This window comes from Jaculus jaculus, chromosome 9 (assembly GCF_020740685.1).
Source record: "Jaculus jaculus isolate mJacJac1 chromosome 9, mJacJac1.mat.Y.cur, whole genome shotgun sequence".
NCBI classification, from domain to species: Eukaryota; Metazoa; Chordata; class Mammalia; order Rodentia; family Dipodidae; genus Jaculus; species Jaculus jaculus.
Genome location: NC_059110.1, coordinates 12,072,380 through 12,092,125, shown reverse-complemented (window position 1 = coordinate 12,092,125; position 19,746 = coordinate 12,072,380). Strand labels below are relative to the sequence as shown.

At 43.2% G+C, this 19,746-nt stretch overlaps 2 protein-coding genes across 6 annotated transcripts in view; one reads left to right on the top strand and one right to left on the bottom strand.

Annotated features, from left to right (window-relative positions):
* The window catches only part of Scaf8 (SR-related CTD associated factor 8), a 214,537-nt gene that overhangs the window by 11,538 nt on the left and 183,253 nt on the right, over positions 1–19,746 (top strand). The window lies entirely within an intron of this gene.
* On the bottom strand, positions 10,965–11,594 carry LOC101599231 (40S ribosomal protein S8-like). The gene has a single exon (XM_045158863.1). It carries the CDS (start codon positions 11,571–11,573, stop codon positions 10,965–10,967), a length of 609 nt encoding a protein of 202 aa, XP_045014798.1. The 5' UTR covers positions 11,574–11,594.

The following is a 19,746-nucleotide window of genomic DNA, read 5'->3' as shown; positions in this document are numbered from 1 at the left end:
GCTTTCAATACCATGAGGTTTTATGCAAAACAATTGTACAAGTGTTTGAATTTAGCAAAATGGTGGAAGTACATCAGTAAAAATCCACTGCAGTAATTAAAATTTTTTTTTTTTTTGTTAATTTGGAAGAGAGAGATGAGGTAGAGAGAATGGGCACGCCAAGGCCTCAGCCACTGCACATTAATTCCAGACTCATACGACACCTTCCATGTCTGACTTACGTGGGTCCTGGGGAATTGAACCTGGGTCCTTTGGCTTTGCAGGAAAGCACCTTAACCGTTAAGCCATTTCTCCAGCTCTGGAGTAAATTTTTGAGTTTTATATTTTGGTGTTGGGGATTGAACCCTGGTTTTTAGACATGGTAAGTACACATTCTACCACTGAGCAACATTTCCATCCATGGAATATTTCTTTCCCTACCTCCCTCCCTTCTGTTTTTTTGAGGTAGGGTTTCACTCCAGTCCAGGCTGACCTGGAATTTACTATGTAGTCTCAGGGTGGCTTCGAACTGACGGCGATCCTCCTACCTCTGCCTCCCAAGTGCTGGGATTATAGGCGTGGACCATGGACCACCACTCCTGGCATAATAATATTTCTTTTTCCTTAATCATTTTTCCCTTTCTCGTGAATCTTTTTTTTTTCCTCTTTTTTCAACATAGGGTCTCTAGTTTAGGCTGACTTGGAATTTACAGTGTAATTTCAGGGTGGTCTTAAACTCACAGTGATCCGCCTACCTCTGCCTTCCGAGCTCTGGGATTAAAGGTGTGGACTACCACTCCCAGCTTAAGAAATTTTTTTTTTTTTAAATTTTATTTCTTTGAGGGAGAAAGAGGATGATAGAGAGTGGGCACACCAGGGCCTCTAGCCACTGCAAATGAATTCTAGATGCATGCGCCACTTTGTACATGTGGCTTATATGGGTACTGGGGAATTGAACCTGGGCCCTTTAGCTTTGCAGGCAAATAAATGCCTTAACGGCTAAGCCAGCTCTTCAGCCCCCCCGCCCCCAAAAGAAAGCAACTTTTTTATGAGAGTGAGAGCAAGAGAGAGATTTTTGGTAAGGCAGGGCCTCTAACCACTGCAGTGGAACTCCAGACACCTGTACTACCTTGTGTGCATATGTGACCTTATGTGTTTGTGTCCCCTTGTGCATTTGGCTTACGTGGGATCTGGAGAGTTGAGCATGGTCCTTAGGCTTTGCAGGCAAGTGCCTTAACCGCTGAGTCATTTCTCCAGTCCCTTTCATATGGATCTTGAGTGTAAGTAAAGTTTTTGCCTGCCAGAATCTCCGATAAGCTCAGTATCTATGTAACAGCTGTTCTCTTTGATGAACAGTGTCTAGCATGTATGTTTTAAAATACTTTTTAAAAAAAAACCTGCATGATTTTTATAATATAATTGGCCCTGGATGCTTGAAAGGGTTGATTCCAGGACAACACTCTTAATCTTGCAGACACCCAAGTCTTTAGATGTTCAAGTCCCTTCTAGAAAAAGGCATAGTATTTGCATATAGCATGTACATATCACCCCATACAGTTTATATCATTTGTGTAGTTTATATCATTTCTGTTTCTTGTAATAACTAATAAAAAGTCAGTGCCAGTAAAGTAGTACTGTAATTGCTAGGGAACAATGACAAGAAAATTAAAAACTGTTCAGTATAGTTGTTTTTTCTCCTGAGTATTAAATTTTATTTTTTGCTTATTTATTTATTTATTTGACAGCAACAGACAGAAAGAGAACGAGGCAGATAGAGAATAGAGAATGGGTGCACCAGGGCCTCTGGCCACTGCAAACGAACTTCACATGTATGAGCCGCCTTGTGCAATCTGGCTTGCCTTGGGTACTGGGGAATTGAACCCAGATGGTTAGTCTTTGCAGGCAAGTGCCTTAAACACTGAGCCATTTCTCCAGTCCTGTTTTTCACTTAGTATTTTAAACTATTTTTATAAAATGAAATGTATAGATCTTTCAAGAAAGATAAATTTATTTTTATTTATTAGAGAGAGAGAGAGGAGAGAATGTGCACACCAGGGCCTCTAGGCACTGGAAATGAACTCCAGACGTATGCACCACCCTGTGCATCTGGCTTATGTGGGACCTGGAGAATTGAACCTGGGTCCTTAGGCTTCATAGGCAAGCACCTTAACCACTAAGCCATCTCTCCAGCCCAAAAGATAACATAAGTTTTGTGTAGACACCATCAATTCTTTATCCACATATGCATGAACATATTTAACCTTTTTTTCTGATTATTCTGAAAGTAAACTCCAATTTATGGTACCCTTCTAAATGGTTGTATTTATTTGCTTTAAAAAGCACATTCTTGGTGGATGTGGTGGCACATGCCTTTAATCCTAGCACTTGGGAGGCAGAGGTAGGAGGATTGCTGTGAGTTCAAGGCCACCCTGAGAATAGTGAACTCTAGGTTAGCCAGGGCTAGAGTGAGACCCTACCTCAAGGAAGCAAACAACAACAAAAACACATTCTTTAGCTGGGTGATGCCTCACACCTGTAATTCCAGCTTCCTGGTGGGTGAGATAGGAGAACTGCTTTGAGGTGGGAGCCAGCGTGGGCTACAGAACGAGTTCTAGGTTAGGCTGGGCTAGAGTAAGACCTTGCCTCAAAAAATGAAAAAGCAGACTGGAAAGACTGCTTAGGTGTTAAGGTGCTTGCCTGTGAAGCCTTAGGACCCAGGTTCAGCTCCCCAGAACCCACATAAGCCAGGTGCACATGGTGGTGCATGCGGCTGGAGTTTAACAGTGGCTAGAGGCTGTGGTGTGCTTAGATGAAAGATGTGTTTTAAAGAGTGCAGGTTTTGCTTGGTGAAATAGTATATTCAATTAATGCTGTGTTCAGTTCCATCATTCATTCATGGCTCTCCAGGCCAGGGATCAGTAGATAGTAGTGTGTGTTGCCCACATTAGCATTATGTCATATTACCAGTTACTAAGATGGTCAACTCAGGGTGAGTATGTTTGAAGAGGAGGATAATTTGGAGGATTAGGGTAGATGGTGGGACCATTTTTCAATGTGAAGAATTAAAAATGTTTTCGCTGTGGAATGAGGTTTAAAATCATCCACATCTTGCTGGGCATGGTAGTAGTGCATGCCTTTATTTTCCTCTTTTAATTTATTTATTTGCAAGCAGAGAGAGAGATAGAAGAGAGACAGACAGACAGACAGAGAATGGGCACGCCAGGGCCTCCAGCCAGTGCAAACAAACTCCAGATGCATGTGCCCCTTGTGTATCTGGCTTATGTGGGTCCTGTGGAATCAAACTTGGGTTCTTTGGCTTCACAGGCAAACACCTTAACCACTAAGCCATTTCTCCAGCACCACGCATGCCTTTAGTCCTATCACTTTGGAGGCCGAGTTAGGGTTGCTATGAGTTCGAGACCATCCTGTGACTATGGTGTGAGTTCCAGGTCAGCCTTGGCTAAAGTCAGATCTTACCTCCAAAAAAAAAAAAAAAAAGGTAAAATTACCCATATCTCAGTAACAAGAATACTGTTGTTACATTTCCATCTTGAATAATTGGTATGTGTGGGAGCTCACAGTGGAGATAATGGAAAGGGTACAAACGTTAGGTGACAGAGGAAGAGAACAAGCTCAGAATCTTTTATCTTCAGGTTGGGTGATTGGTTGTTTTCTTCCCTCTCCTAACCCTCCCTGATGTTTATGTTTTGTCATAGTATGACTGAGAATGTAAGGATATATAAAAGCAACGCTGCCAATAAAGTCTACTTATACAACCCTTCCCCTTCCCTTCCTTCCCCTCCCCTCTCTTCTCTCTTTTTTAATTTTTTTTTTTTTTTTCTGAGGCAGGGTCTCACTCTAGCCCAGGCTGACCTGGAGTTCACTGTGGAGTCTCAGGGTGGCCTAGAACTCACGGCAATCCTCCTACCTCTGCCTCCCGAGTGCTGGGATTAAAGGGGTGCGCCACCATGCCTGGCTTCTATTCTTTTTTTCTTTTTAATTTTAATTTAATTTAATTTAATTTTTTTAATTTTTATTAACATTTTCCATGATTATAAAAGAATATCGCATGGTAATTCCCACCCTTCCCACCCCCACACTTTCCCCTTTGAAATTCCATTCTCCATCATATTACCTCCCCATTATAATCATTGTACTTACATATATACAATATCAACCTATTAAGTATCCTCCTCCCTTCCTTTCTCTTCCCTTTATGTCTCCTTTTTAACTTAATGGCCTCTGCTACCAAGTATTTTCCTTCTCACGCAGAGCCGGCTTCTATTCTTTCTTGAGGTAGGGTCTCACTCTAGCCTAGGCTGACCTGGAATTCACCATGTAGCCCTTCACAGTGATCCACCTACCTCTGCCTCCTGAGTGCTGGGATTAGAGGTGTGCACTACCATGCTCCATTCCCTCTTTTCATTTTCCTTTTCCCCTTCCTTTGTTTATGACAAGGTCTCATAGTGTAGCTTAGCTGGTTTACAACTCACTGTGTAGCCTAGGCTTGCCTCAGATTGAAGGTAATCCCCCCAACCTGTTTTAGCCTCCCAAGTGTTGGCGGGCAGGCGTAAGCCACCATGCTGGCCTCATATTTGTGTTGTATGATTCTGATTTCAGTAGTAAGTTGAAAGGGCTATAAAAAAAAAAAGCTTTAAATTTTGTTAAAGGAGAGAATGATGAGTATTTCTTCACAGGAGGCCTATTCATTTCATTTTTTTTTCAAGGTAGGGTCTCGCTCTAGCCCAGGCTGACCTGGAATTCACTATGTAGCCTCAGAGTGGCCTTGAACTTACATCAAACCTCCTACCTCTGCCTTCCCAGTGCTGGGATTAAAGGTGTGTGCCATCATGCCTGCGCCTGGCCTATTCATTGTTTGGCATTATGCTTACTGCTCTTAACACAGTTCTGTACCCTTGTGTAGCATAGCATAACCAGTTTATTGTGAGCATGGAATTTGAGTTCAGTGACTGTACCGTTAGAAATAGACTTGTTTATTTGAGTGAGTGAGTGTAGCTAATACAGTTGTGGGGGTTTGATTTCTTTCTCATTTTGATAATTTCACTGAAACTATTGCTTCTCAAACAGAAAGTAACATTTCTATTATTTTATTTATTTCCAAGGAGAAAGAGAGATAAATGAATATAGGCATGCCGGGACTTCTAGCCACTGCAGATTAACTCCAGATGTATGTACCACTTTGTGCATCTGGTTTTACATGGTTACTGGGGAGTCAAACCCGGGTCCTTAGTCTTTGCAGGCAGGCACCTTAATCGCTGAGCTGTTTCCCTAGCCTCTTTCTTTTCATTTTTGTGTTAGCAAAGTAGGGGAAAGAAAGAAAATGAAAGTGGAATTTGAATCATAGTGAAATATAAGAAGTGATTTTCATATACTGACATGTATGCATTTTATTTTGTTTTATAGAGAATCGTTTCACTTTCCTTGATTTTAGACTATGTTGGCTAAAGATTGTCCTAGTTCTGTTAGGCATTCTTTAGTTACAAGCATAACTGAAGTTCATAATTTTGTCATTGGGTCTCTTGTACTTATTTGCTTAAAGTTGACTTAAAGTTACAAATTTCAGACTTGAAAGACATCTTTTGGTAGACTTGGTAATAAGGAGCCATGACTGTAGAGTCACACTATAGTCAGGATACATATTAGTGGCCCAGTGTGAACAAATTTACAGCCTTTTTCTATCTTTGTTCTTTTCATTCATTTGAGTCAGAGTCCCACTGTGTAGCTCAGGCTGGCCTGGGATTCACTTAGCTTCCCAAGCGCCGTGAGTGTGGGCATGCACCAGCACACCCAGTTACAGCTAGGGCCTTTGGGTCTCAGTTCCTGGGTTTCAGGTGTGTGTGTGTGTTTCCCCCGAGGTAGGGTCTCACTCTAGCCCAGGCTGACTTGGAATTCACTATGTAGTCTCAGGGTGGCCTCGAACTCTCGGCAATCCTCCTACGTCTGCCTCCCAAGTGTGGGGATTAAAGGTGTGCGCCACCATGGCCAGTGGGTTTCAGTTTTTAAGGATGGAATTTTTATGTAATGTTTTTTGGTGGTTGATATATTTTGTAGTTGGAGGAGTGGGACTTGGTGATTCTTAGTAGGTAACTATATTTCGTGAGAACCCAGGGGCCTACACAGTGGTGTGTCCCAGTTCACAGAACAGGACACTTTCCTGGCTAAGGAGGCACAAGTACCACACAGTTCCTTGCCGCAGTGAGCCAGCAGCTCCCAGTTTCCAGAAGTCTGGGAAGCTCAGCTGGGGCACAGCTCCCACGGGCGCCGCAGGCACTCCTGTCAGTGTACAGCGGTCTTGTCTTGGACGCGCTCTGGTTTACACCTGTTAATACTGCTGTAAATTTACTTTAGAATTTTGCTCTCTAGAGCCCCCCCCCCCCCCGTGTGTGCTCTTCATAAAGAGTTCTTTTCTTGTATAGCACAGGCTGGCCTTGAACTGTAGTGATCCTGCTATCTCACCTGCTCAAATGCTGGGATCAGTGCTGTAAGCCCTGAAAATATGGAAAACTAATAAGGCCGTTGTCAAAGAAAGATGGAAAGTTAACGGATGGTTGCAAGGAAAGATGTGGTTTTATCATTTATATTTATAAGATGGAATTAGATGCCTTGTCAGACCACTTAAATGTTAATCCTGGTGAAAAAGTTCTGCTTTTTTTTTTTTTATTTGAGAAAGAGAACGGGCGTGCCAGGGCCTGCAAACAAACTCCAGATGCATGTGGCCCCTTGTGCATGTACTTGGCTTACATGGGTCCTGAAGAATTGAACCAGGATCATTTGGCTTTGCAGGCAAACACCTTAACCACTAAGCCATCTCTCCAAGCCCAAGTTTTTTTTTTTTAATTTTTTTTGGTTTATTTTATGTATTTGAGAGTGACAGAAAGAGAGAGAGAGAGAGAGAGGCAGATAGAGAGAGAATGGGCGCGCCAGGGCCTCCAGCCACTGCAAATGAACTCCAGATGCGTGTGCCCCCTTGTGATCTGGCTAACATGGGTCCTGGGGAATCGAGCCACGAACTGGGGCCCTTAGGCTTCACAGGCAAGCGCTCAACTGCCAAGCCATCTCTCCAGCCCCCCAAGCCCAAGTTTTGCTTATTAAAAAAAATTTTTTTTGTTTTGATGTTTTGAGGTATGGTTTCACTCTAGTCCAGGCTAACCTGGAATTCACTATGTAGTTTCAGGGTGGCCCTGAACTCATGGTGATTCTCCTACCTCTGTGTCCCAAGTGCTGGAATTAAAGGCGTGCACTACCACACCTGGCTAAAAGGTCACTTTATACTGATTAAGGGAACAACCCAACAAGAGGGCAATGCAATACTAAGCATATGTGCTTTCTAAAAAAAAAAAAAAAAAAAAAAACTCATTTATTTGGTGGTGGGGGGGAAGAGAATTGGCATGTCAGGGCTTCCCCAGCCACTGTAAATGAACTCCAGATGCATGCGCCCCCTTGTGCATCTGGCTTACATGGATCCTGGAGAATCGAATTGGGATCCTTTGGCTTTGCTGGCAAATGCCTTAACTCCTTAACTACTAAGCCATCTCTCCAACCCTTAAAAAAACTTATTATTTGTTGTTTGTTTATTTATTTATTGTTTGTATGCATGTGTGTGCCAGGATCTCTTGCTGCTGTGAATGAATGCCAGATGCTTATACCAATTTTTTAATTTTTTCGCGTTTTCCTAGGTAGGGTCTCACTGTAGTTCAAGTTGACCTGGAATTCATTGTGTAGACTGAGGGTTGCCTTGAACTCACGGTGATCCTTCTGCCTCTGCCTCCCGGGTGCTGGGATTAAAGGTGTGGGCCACCACTCCTGGCTAAGTTTTTTCTTTTTTTTTTTTGAGGTAGGATTTCACTGTAGTCCAGGCTGACCTGGAATTCACTATGTAGTCTCAGGGAGGTCTTGAACTCATGGCTATCCTCCTACCTCTGCTGGGTTTAAAGGTGTGCACCACCACACTGGGCTCGCTCTGTCTGTCTGTCTGTCTCTCTCTCTCTCTCTCTCTCTCTATATATATATATATATATGTATATATGTATATATATATATCTTTTTTTTTTTGCATCTGGCTCTACATGTGAGTTCATGGGTGCTGGGGAATTGCATTCAGGTTGGCAGGCTTTGGAACAATCACCTTTAACCACTGCACAGTCTCTTTAGCCCCTGTAATAACTTTTTTCTTGTTTTTTGGATTTTCGAGGTAGGGTCTCACTCCAGCCTAGTCTGACCTGGAATTCATTCTGTAGTACCAGGCTGGCCTTGAACTCATGGCAATTCTCCTACCTCTGCTTCCCAAGTACTGGGATTAAAGGAGTGCACCACCATGCCTGGCTTGTATTTTACTTATTTATTTGAGAGAGGGACAGAGAAGCAGATAGAAAAAGAGATTTGGCGCCCCTGGGCCTCCTAGCCACTGCAAATGGACTCCAGATGCATGTGCCACCTTGTGCATCTGATTTGATGTGGGTACTGGGGAATCAAATCTGGGTCCGTTGGCTTTACTCACGAGTACCTTAACTGCTAAGCCATCTCTCCAGCCCTGTTGGCACCTCCCTCCCTCCATTCCTTCTTTCTTTCTCTTTATTATTTATTTCATTTACTTTTTTTTTTTTTCCCCAAGGTAGGGTCTCCTTGTAGCCCAGGCTGTCCTGGAATTCACTATGTAGTGTCAATGTGGCCTTGAACTCACAGCAATCCTCCTCCCTCTGCCTCCTCAGTGGTGGGATTAAAGGTGTGCGCCACCACGCCTGGCTTGGCTTCCTTTTTCTTCTTTTAAACCTTCTATTTCTTAGTATTTATCCCTCATCTCTTCAACCACTCTGTCTTAAGGAGTAACTTGCTTTTTCTGATGTGTGTGTATGAGGTGTAAGTGTGTGTGTATACACACAGTTGAGTGGGTGGCACATGCATGTGTGAACAGGAGAACAGGTCACGTTCTTAGCACTCTCCACCTTACTTTATGAGACAGGGTCTGTCTGGCAAGCCGCAGGGCCTCCGGCATGTCTGCCTTCCCAGTGCTGGGAGCACAGGCGTGCAGCACAGGGTTTACGTGGCTGCCGGAGAGCCACGCTCAGGTCCTCACGCTTGCTGACCAACAGTTCTACCCGCAGAGCATCTCTCGAGTGCATGACTTAGCTTCTTGGTTTTGTCTTACTAGGTTCAGTCCCATAGCCTAGGTATTTTAGATATGTGGTTACTTGAATTCATCTTATATCACTGCATTTTAAATTGTAAATGTAAAATTCAACTGTCTTCTTGCTGTTAGGTGTTGGTTTGCATCTGTGCTACAACCACATTCCCAAATACTTAGACTGAAAAATGTGGGATTTCCTGTATGTGTCTCTGTCATCTGTAGCTTGTCAGTAAACACATGCAGTGAGGCACAGCTTCTGCCTACGTGCTGGGACTACAAGTGTGTGCCACCATGCCTGGCCAGTGAGCAATCTTTAGATACATTTGTATTATTCCCTTCCTTTTTCTCAAAATTAACTTTAGTCCATATGTGCATTCCATATCCTTTGATTTATTACTCACTTTTTTTTTTTTTTTTTTTTTGGTTTTTCAAGGTAGGGTTTCACTCTAGCTCAGGCTGACCTGGAAGTCACTATGTAATCTCAGGGTGGCCTCGAACTCACTGCGATCCTCCTACCTCTGCCTTCCGAGTGCTGGGATTAAAGGCGTGCACCACCATGCCTGCCTATTACTTTGTTATTTATTTATTTATTTATTTTTTTAGTTTTTTAGTTAGCTGTAGTATTATTAGATGTATCAATCAATCTGATGTTCTATATCTTCAGGGTGGGAGCTTAAGGCGCTAGGTGTGGCTCTCAAGACTCTCAGATATATACAAAAGTGACCCTAGGTTTTGGGTTTGCCTGCTATGAGAGTATCCAAGTACGCAGAGTGGAACAAAATACAGCAGATTCTAAAATTTAATTAAACACTGTACACTTTCAATGAAAAGCAGCACAGAGTATTTTTACAAGAGTAGATATTATGACAACCAGATCGTCTAACATTATCACTGCCCCTTAGGGTGTGTGGTGCCCCACACCCTTAATCCTGTCAACATGGAGGTTGAGATTTCTGGTCTATTGAGGGCTCCAAGCCAGTTTTGTGACCAAGTGAGACCCTTCCCTTAATGTACAACAGAAGAGGAAGCAAAGCCACTACAAACCAAGAATCAACAAATAAGCCCAAAATATAGCTTATTTAAGAATGGCAAATCTGACCATCCATCAGATTTAACGTATGATTTATCCTGATATGGAAGGTGCAGTTATGCCACACTTCTTCTTTGGTCCCTCTTTGATGCCCTGTAGGCTCAGCTAGGCTGGCTGGGTCATTGGATTTCTGCTCTGGTCACCAGTGCTGGGTGCTGTGAGCTCCCTTCCGCTGGTCTCTGGTGCTGGTGGAAAATCCCCTCACCTGGCCTTTTTTCCTGCGGCTCAAGCCGAGCCTGGTCGCCATGGCCCCGCGGACCTGGTGCCGCCACCGCTGGAGCCGCTTCTGCTGGCCTGTGTGGCTCTGGATGCTCTGGGTCTCTTGTACATCTCTGCTGCTGTTGGTAGTTTCTTAGACACCTCATTTTTTAGTAGAAGAGTGTATTTTGCTGTTTTTTTGTTTTGTTTTTTTGTCTTTTCTCCCCTAGGCTTCTTTGGCGTGGTTCCTACGCTGCCATCTTAGCCAGAACTTTTGTTTTTTTTTTTTGGTTTTGCAAGGTAGGGTCTCACTCTGGCTCAGGCTGACCTGGAATTCACTATGTATTCTCAGGGTGGCCTCGAACTCTCAGCAGTCCTCCTATCTCTGCCTCCCAAGTGCTGCATTTTGCTTTTTTTGACATAGGATACAAAAAGCTTTTAAGGTAAAGTTTTGAGGAGAGGAAATTATGTAGCAGCAACTATGTCTTTGACACTTCACATTTTTTTTAAACATAAACAATAAACACCTTTGTTACATGGACTAAAGATGGTTTATTTGCCTTTCCGGGCTTTGATCGTCCTCAGATAGAACTCCAGCTCCTTTTCCTGTAGCACACAGCCATCTGCTCTGCCACACTGGCCAGGTCTCGATGCAATGCAGGCCAGAAGCTTGCCCAGCTGAAACTGCTCCTCCAGAAGAGGGCTGATTTTGGCATTCTTTTTCCTTTCATCGTATTTCTTTTTTTTGTTAAAAATCTCTTCCTCCTCAGGAGTCAGCTTGGCCCCCTTCTTGTGGCCCCGGGGCAGTGTGTAGTGGGACTCGTACCACTGTCGGTACGGTGTGCTGTCCATGAGCACAATGCAGTTCTTCACCAGGGTCTTGGTGCGGACCAGCTCATTATTGGATGCATTGCAGACCACATCAATTCTCCTCGTTTTGCGAGTACAACACTCAGAGCCCCAGGAGGAGTTCCCCACATCCAGTCTCAGGGCCCGGCACTTCTTATTGCCTCCTCGAACATGGACTGTGTGTCTGCGACGTGGGCCAATCTTAGTGTTGGCAGCAGGACGACCCAGCTCATACTTCCGCTTCCTGTGGTAGGGCTTTCTCTTGCCCCCGGTCTTGCGGCGCTTGTGCCAGTTGTCCTGAGAGATGCCCATCGCTCGGCGCTGGCTGGAAAGAGGAAGCACCACTTTTTTTAAATAATTTTTTTGTTTGTTTATTTGAGAGAGGCAGAGAAAGAGAGAGAGAATGGGTGCTCCAGGGCCTCCAGCCACTGAGAACGTACTCCAGATGCATGCGCCGTCTTGTACATCTGGCTTATGTGAGTCCTGGGGAATCGAGCCTCGGACTGGGGTCATTAGGCTTCACAGGCACGCGCTTAACTGCTAAGCCATCTCTCCAGCCTGACTTTTCATATCTTTTGAAAGTTGAGCCAAATGCAGATCAACTGAGTGCACATTAACTCTTTGATGCTTTTGTGTTTTTTTTTCCAAGGTAGGTTCTTACTCTAGTCCAGGCTGACCTGGAATTCACTATGTAGTCTCAGCTGGCCTTGAACTCATGGCGATCCTCCTGCCTACATGTGCCACCATGCGCAGCTATGGTTCAATATTTATAAGGGTATAGTAGTGTCACTAAAGATTGGTCACTGCACCTCTTATTTTTCTATTTTGAAGGTGTGGGGTGGCTCACACCTAAAATTACAGAACTTGTGAGGCTGAGTCAGGAGGATCATTACAGGTACACAGTCAGCCTGGTTTACACAGTGAAGCATTGTTTCAGAGGAGAAAGAAAAGAAATGTATACTAGGGCCTCTTTTTCTTTTTTTTTAACATTTTTATTAACATTTTCCATGATTACAAAATATATCCCATGGTAATTCCCTCCCTTCCCCACCCCCACACTTTCCCATTTGAAATTCCATTCTCCATCATATTGCCTCCCCATCACAATCATTGTAATTACATATATACAATATCAACCTATAGCCTCTTTTTCTTTTAATTTTAAGAAAATTGCTAATGCTTAATTATGTACAGTTGTGCTAGCCTGTTTGTCAACCTATTTACTTCTGTTTTTATATTGAATTCTTATATTTAAGAGGTTGTAATGATTAAAAACATTTAGTGTTGTCATTTAGCATACTAATGATTTCTGTTTTTAAAACATTTATTTATTTGAGAGAGAGAGAGAGAGAGCAAGGGTAGGGGAGAGAGAGGACTCCAGACGCATGCGCCACCTTGTGCATCTGGCTTACATGGGTCCTGGGGAATTGAACCGAGGTCCTTTGGCTTTGCAGGCAAATGCCTTAACTGCTAGCCATCTCTCCAGCCCCCATTTCTGTTATTTTTTTTAAAAGATTTTATTTTTATTTAATTACTAGAGAGAGAGAGAATGGGCACAACCAGGGCCTCCAGCCACTGCAAACGAACTCCAGATACATGTGTCACCATGTGCATCTGGCTTACATGGGACCTGGAGAGTCAGACCTGGGTACTTAGGTTTCATAGGCATGTACCTTAACCATTAAGCCACTTCTCCAGCCCCATTTCTGTTATTTCTAAAATGATTATTTATTGGGTTAACTTACTGTATCATGTTGTATCTTACTAAATTTCTCTTCCTACGTGTCTAGTTGGTTGGTTGTAATTTTAATCATTGAAAATACAGAGGCAGAAGTAATTATGGTTACTTCCTCTTTCAGTATGTCAAGTCAGCAGCAACTTCATTGGCTTCCATTTGGCTGTATACTATTTCCTTTGAGATACTATAGTTCTAAAATGCCATGTGATTGTTTTTCTCTTCGCTTGCTGTGCTGCAACTACCTGCATTTATTCCAAGAGTTCACATCTTCCTTACTGAAGACAGTTATACCTTCTTCAGTTGTTTTTCTTTTTTCATAATCCCAGTGTTGGTTTCATTTTGAAGGGTTAGCATTTATTGGTTGCCATTTCCTTTGCAGTAGACAATTTTCTTGGGGTGTGTGTGTGTGTGTGTGTGTGTGTGTGTGTGTGTGTTTGGTGTGATAAGTTTCTCTTGGGTATTGCCCAGTTTCAACCTTAGGTTGCAAGGTGTCATTTAACAGGCTGGAGAAATGACACTCAGCCATTAAAGGCACTTGCTTGCAAAGCCTGTCGGTCTGGATTAGATTCCCCAATACTCACATAAAGTCAGATGCACAAAGTGGCACATGTGTCTGGAGTTCATTTGCAATGCCAGGAGGCCCTTGCACATTTATTCATTCTCCTTCCAAATATATAGTAAATATTTTTCTTTAAATTTTTTTTTCTTGAGAGCACATGTACGTGAGAATTGGCATGCCAGGGCTTCAGCCACTACACTTGAGTTCTAGATGCTTGTGTCAGTGTGTGTGCATGATCTTGCACTTGCTTCACCTTTGTTTGTCTGGCTTATGTGGGATCATATGGAGAGTCAAACATGGATCCTTAGGCTTCTCAGGCAAGCGCCTTAACTGTTAAGTCATCTCTCCAGCTCATAAATAAATATTTTTAAAGGATGTATTTAAGTCCTTTGAGGAATTTCAGTACTTCTTTGTTTACCAGACAGTGGGTACAAGCTCATCAAAGCAAGTTCCTCTGTAGGGCTTAGCCTTCAGTGAAGTGGAGAGAAAAGAAAAAAAAAAGGCCCCCTCCCCTATTATTTTAATAATACAAACCCTTATCTTTTGGACTTCTTACAGTTTTATTTACTGTCTTATAGTCAGTTTTATATTGTTGGGAATGAGCCTTCATACCAAACAGTTTATGGGAGGAACAGGATTTATTTTAGGTTTATCAATCCAGGGGAGGTTTTTTTTGTTTCTTTTTCTGGTTTTTCAAGGTAGGGTCTTGCTCTAGCTCAAGCGACCTGGAATTCACTATGCAGTCTCAGGGTTGCCTCTAACTCAGAGATCCTTTTATCTCTGCCTCCCAAGAGCTGGGATTAAAGGCGTGCGCCACCACACCTGGCTAGTTTTTTTCTTTTTAAATTTTCTCTTGTCTTTTTTGTTTTGTTTTGCTTTTTGGTGTCTTTTAAAAATATTTATTTGAAGCCAGGCGTGGTGGCGCACGCCTTTAATCCCAGCACTCGGGAGGCAGAGGTAGGAGGATCGCCATGAGTTCAAGGCCACCCTGTACAGAGTTAATTCCAGGTCAGCCTAGACCAGAGTGAGACCCTACCTCGAAAAACCAAAAAAAAAAAAAAAATTATTTGAGGGAGAGAGAGGAAGAGGCAGACAGAGCTATTGCAAACAAAGTCCAGACACATGCCATTTTGTGCATCTGGCTTACGTGGATACTGGGGAATTGAACTTGGGTCATTAGGCTTCCCAGACAAATTCCTTAAATGTTAAGCCATCTTTCCAGCCCAACTGGAAGTTTAATAATAGCAAAAGAAGGAAACCCACCACCAGTACGGCCAAACCCAGCACACTGTGGGAAGCCAAGCAGTGCTCAAGCACTCTGCGCACTTCTAGGCCAGAAACAGCTCCGCTGCCAGTAACACCCTGGGTTGTATGCCAGTAACACCAACAGTGACACCTCTCCTAGCCAAGTGGCTAGAAATTCAAGTTACAAGCTTTAATAATACATTTGAGGGCTGGAGAGATGGCTTAGTGGTTAAGTGCTTGCCTATGACGCCTAAGGACCTCGGTTTGAGGCTTGATTCCCCAGGACCCATGTTGGCTAGATGCACAAGGGGGCATACACGTCTGGAGTTCATTTGCAGTGGCTGGAGACCCTGGCGTGCCCATTCTTTCTTGCTCGCTCTCTCTGCTCTTTGTTGCTCTCAAATAAATTAAAAAACATTTAAAAAGTTTGAGTTTATTGGGGGACATAAATTTAATCCACTCCTTCTAATCTGTGGCAGGACCAGAAGAGAAAAGGGGAGAAAGGGACAAGAAGAAAAAAGATTCTCCTCTTACTTTCTCCTCCTTTCCTTGTTCCCTCCCCCTTTTACCTGGACACAGGTGCTTCTCCTGCTGGGCTGTGTGCCTTGTAGGCACTGTTCTGCAGCTTTTGCCAGCATTGGGTTCCACACCTGATGGGGCAGTACCAGCTACTCTGAGTTCACTTCCTCACACAGCCGCATCTTTGTTCTCTGGTCAGTGGTCAGGGCCGACATCAGTCTTTGCCTTGCTTGCTGCTGTTTTGCTCATGAGTTGTTGACCTTGGGCCTTCATTTGTCATCTGGCCCTGCACTGGCATCTTTGATTCATCTCAGCCTGCACTGTGTGCCTGTTTAGAGTATTTTAAATCTTTACTCACATTTGTATGTATGTCGATTGCCTGTGTGTATGAATGTGTACGCCACATCCAGGGTCTTCCAGGATCACAGATGCATATATCACTTTGTATCAGGCTTTACCTGGGGGCTGTGCAACTGAACCCTGGCTGCTGAGCCATCACCCTAGTACCCCCATTTTATTTTATTTAGCCCAGGGCTTACCTGGAACTCACTTTGTAGTCTCAGGGTGGCCTTGAACTCACAGCAGTCCTCCTGAGTACTGGGATTAAAAGTGTGTGCATTCATGCCTGATCCCCAATCCTGTTTTAAGAGTTGTTGTTTTTTGTTTTGTTTTGTTTTGTTTTGTTTTGAGAGAGAGGGAGAACAAGAGACACACAAAGAGAAAAATTGGCATGCCAGGGCCTCTGCCACCGCAGTCTAACTCTAGATGCTTGTGCTATCTTGTGGTCATGTATGACCTTACCTTTGTGTGTCTGGCTTATGTGGGATCTGGAGGGAGATCAAACATGGGTCCTTAGGCTTTGCAGGCATATGCCTTAACCGCTAAGCCATCTCTCCAGCTCTTTAATTTTTTATCTTGTGTTTCTTTTGTTTTTAGAGGTACGGTCTCATTCAGGTCCATGCTGACCTGGAATTCACTATGTAGTGTCAGGGTGGCCTCCAACTTTCAATGATCCTCATACCTCTGCCTCCTGAGTGGTTAGATTAAAGGCATGCACCAATATGTCAGCCCCTTTAAGATTATTTTAACCTCCTTTTTAAAAAAATGATTTGGACTGTCAGTCACATTTTAGAACATTTAGTTACATTTCAGAATGTGGAATTTGCTGCTGTTAGTTTATAAGTTTAATAAAATTGACTGGGGTTTGGTAAATTTTTTATTATGTCAGATGCATCTGATATTATGTTAGTTTGCCACTTGCTTATGTTTCAACTTTTTCCTAAATTATAATTAGCATAGTATGGGGCAAAGACAAGAGCCTGTGTATTACAGACTATGAATTGTGAATTTAGACAATAATTTTTTACATTGTCGAAGTACAGTTAGTATTAGTTTTTTCCTTCACGTGTGCATGTTCCTATGTGTGAGTGTAGTTACATGTATGCCATGGTGCGCTTGGGAGAGTCAGAGGACAGCTAGTTGGTTCTCACTTTTCCACCTCACTTGAGGGGGAGGTTGTTTCTGGATTTTCGTCCACTGTGAGCTGCCTAGTAACTCTCCTGTTTCTGCCTCCCACCTGTTGTCAGTAGGTTGGAGTTACTGAAGCCTGCATGGCTTCCGGCTTTTTCCATGAGGTCTGGGGATCAAGCTTGGGTGCTCAGGCTTGGGTGGTGAGCACTTTATCCACTGAGCTGTCTCCCCAGCCCTCCTTACGTGTTTTGTTTGTTTATTACGTTCAATTATTTATTTATTATTATTATTTTGGTTTTTCAAGGTATTTGAGTTTCCCTCTCCAAATACTCTTACACCCTTTTTTGCTGTTTTGTTTTGTTTTTTGAGGCAGGGTCTTGCTCTAGCTTAGGCTGACCTGGAATTCACTCTGTAGTCTCAGGGTGTCCTTGAACTCATGGCAATCCTCCTACCTCTGCCTCTCAAGTACTGGGATTAAAGGCGTGCGCCACCATGCCCAGCCTAAATTCAATTTATTTTTGTGTGTGTGCATGTTAAGGTCTCTTGCTGCTGCAAAAGAATGTGCATGTGGCTTTCTGTTGGTGGCTAGGGGATTGAACTCAAGCAGGTGCCTTTAACTTGTGAGCCATCTCCACAGCCCCACACATACTTACATGTTGTGATTTTCTGGGATTAAAGTTGGTGAATAACAACATGTTCTTGAAGACAACTTCATCCATAAAATTTGTTTTGGAAAAAAATGTGTAAATGTTCATAAACATTGAGTTCATAAAAGAATTTTGATGAAAATACTCATGAAAGCTTAGTTAGAAAATGAAACATTACAATTTTGCTTTACTGAATTAGCTTTTTACTACTTGTGAAGGTTGTTAGAAACTTAACTTGTGACAAAAGCCAGTGTATATTTACTTTACTATTTTAATGGGGTTAGGATCCAGGTCCTAGCTAGTTAGCATGGGGTCATTCTTAATTTCTAGTAGTCACCCATGAGTACCATGGCAGTTAACGTCTTCAAAGCCAACCTGTAGTTGGCTATATAACATAGTTACTATGGAGTGACTACGGTGTCACATTCTCAAGTCCTCCTCCCTACTCAAGAGTGCAAGAGTACTGGGCGTGGTGGCGCACGCCTTTAATCCCAGCACTTGGGAGGCAGAGGTGGGAGGATATGCCGTTAGTTCAAGGCTACCCTGAGACTCCATAGTGAATTCCAGATCAGCCTGGGCTAGAGCAAGACCCTGCCTCCAAAAACAAAACAAAACAACAAAAAAGGGTGTAAGAGTATTTGGAGAGGGAGACACAACTAATGGGGGTGGGGTACAAAAGGCCAGCTTTCTATTATATATAAATATATATAAATAGTTGAATTCTGATTGTGGAGCAAAGCCTGAAGTCTAAGCGTCTATAATGTAGAATGTAAAAGGCTTTATAAAAGGCACAGGAATGGTAATCATTCTTTAAATAAAATAATTGCAAAGTTGTGTGACAGAATTCTGTAAATATGAAACTATGTTCAACTGTGTTCATCTTGACCCTTTTTTTTTAATGTTTTGTTCATTTTTATTTATTTATTTGAGAGCAACAGACAGAGAGAGAAAGAGGCAGATATATAGAGAGAAAGGGCGCGCCAGGGCCTCCAGGCACTGCAAACAAACTCCAGATGCGTGCACCCCCTTGTGCATCTGGCTAACGTGGGTCCTGGGGAATCAAGCCTCGAACCGGGGTCCTTAGGCTTCACAGGCAAGCGCTTAACCGCTAAGCCATCTCTCCAGCCCCTCATCTTGACCTTTTTCATGGGATGGGAGGTGGAACATGATCAAGAAAAGAAAAACCTTTCGGTTGATACTTTATGGTGATCTACAACTGGGAATGGGAAGGGCCTGTTTTAAGAACGGGTCTGAATCTCTTGTGGCATTACTGTCCTGGAGAGACAGGAACACGTGTCTTCCTGGCACATAGGGCACAGAACTGGTCACCCACGTCTAGCCTTGGTGAACCAGTGAGTTTATTGAGGTTATTTTTAGGAGCATGGGTGACTCAAAGGGAGATGTATCACTAAAGACAATCCCACGCTGGGTGACAACACACAAATACCGCATCCCTGGCGCTCCTTACTCAGCCTGTGGGCAGCTCTACTGAATAGCCTTCCTTCCAGCAGTTACTTATTGCTTATGTGACTGGGGGAGGAGCTCATGAGTAAAAGCTTTTTATGTTCTCTGAATTTAAGTTTTGGAGCTTCCTGTATGGTGAGCCTGCCCTCCTGTCTCTAGGAGGGGATGTTTCCATATTTTTTTTCAGTCTAGTTCCTTATATTTTTGTTCCTACCTTTTATGATTCCTGATCATTAGAAGGGGTGATAGTGATAGTGATAGTGATGGCTGAGCATCAGGCCACTATGCCATAGTAGCAGTTAGGTATCCTTGGATATGAGTTTCTGTAGTAAGCGCTGGTAAGTAGATATTACCTCCAGGATAAAGGATGTCAGGAGTAGTGATCTACGTGAACAAATACAGATGGTTGTTGCAAGGAAGCTACAAGAACAACACATAGAGATTAACAAAAATGACAGTAGCCTGTTCCCTGGGGCCTGTGATCGCTAGCCTCCAGTCTTTGCTTTGGCTTTTAGTACTCAACAAGGTTCCTTTACGTGGTGCTAGCCTTAAGTCCAGTCTTAAGTGGTTGCACCTATAACAGCTGTGTCACTGGATCTGCCGGCACATTTTGCCTGGTATATTGTTAGTGTTACAGCTTGGGTCTGTAGCTAAGGAGGACTGTCAGTAACTTTTCACAGCAGCCTGCATAACACCTTCCAGCACTAAGGAAGTTGTAGCTCAGTAGCAGTTGAATATCTCCATGTCCTGCAACCACTGTCCTTAGCAAAAGGGACTTAGCATCTAACTGGGGCATGTAATGAACATCATTGGCAATAGCTTTTATTGTTTGTGGGGCCAAAA

Coding starts and splice junctions, on each gene's coding strand:
- LOC101599231 (XM_045158863.1), bottom strand. CDS start 11,573: ATGGGCATCTCTCAGGACAACTGGCACAAGCGCCGCAAGACCGGGGGC.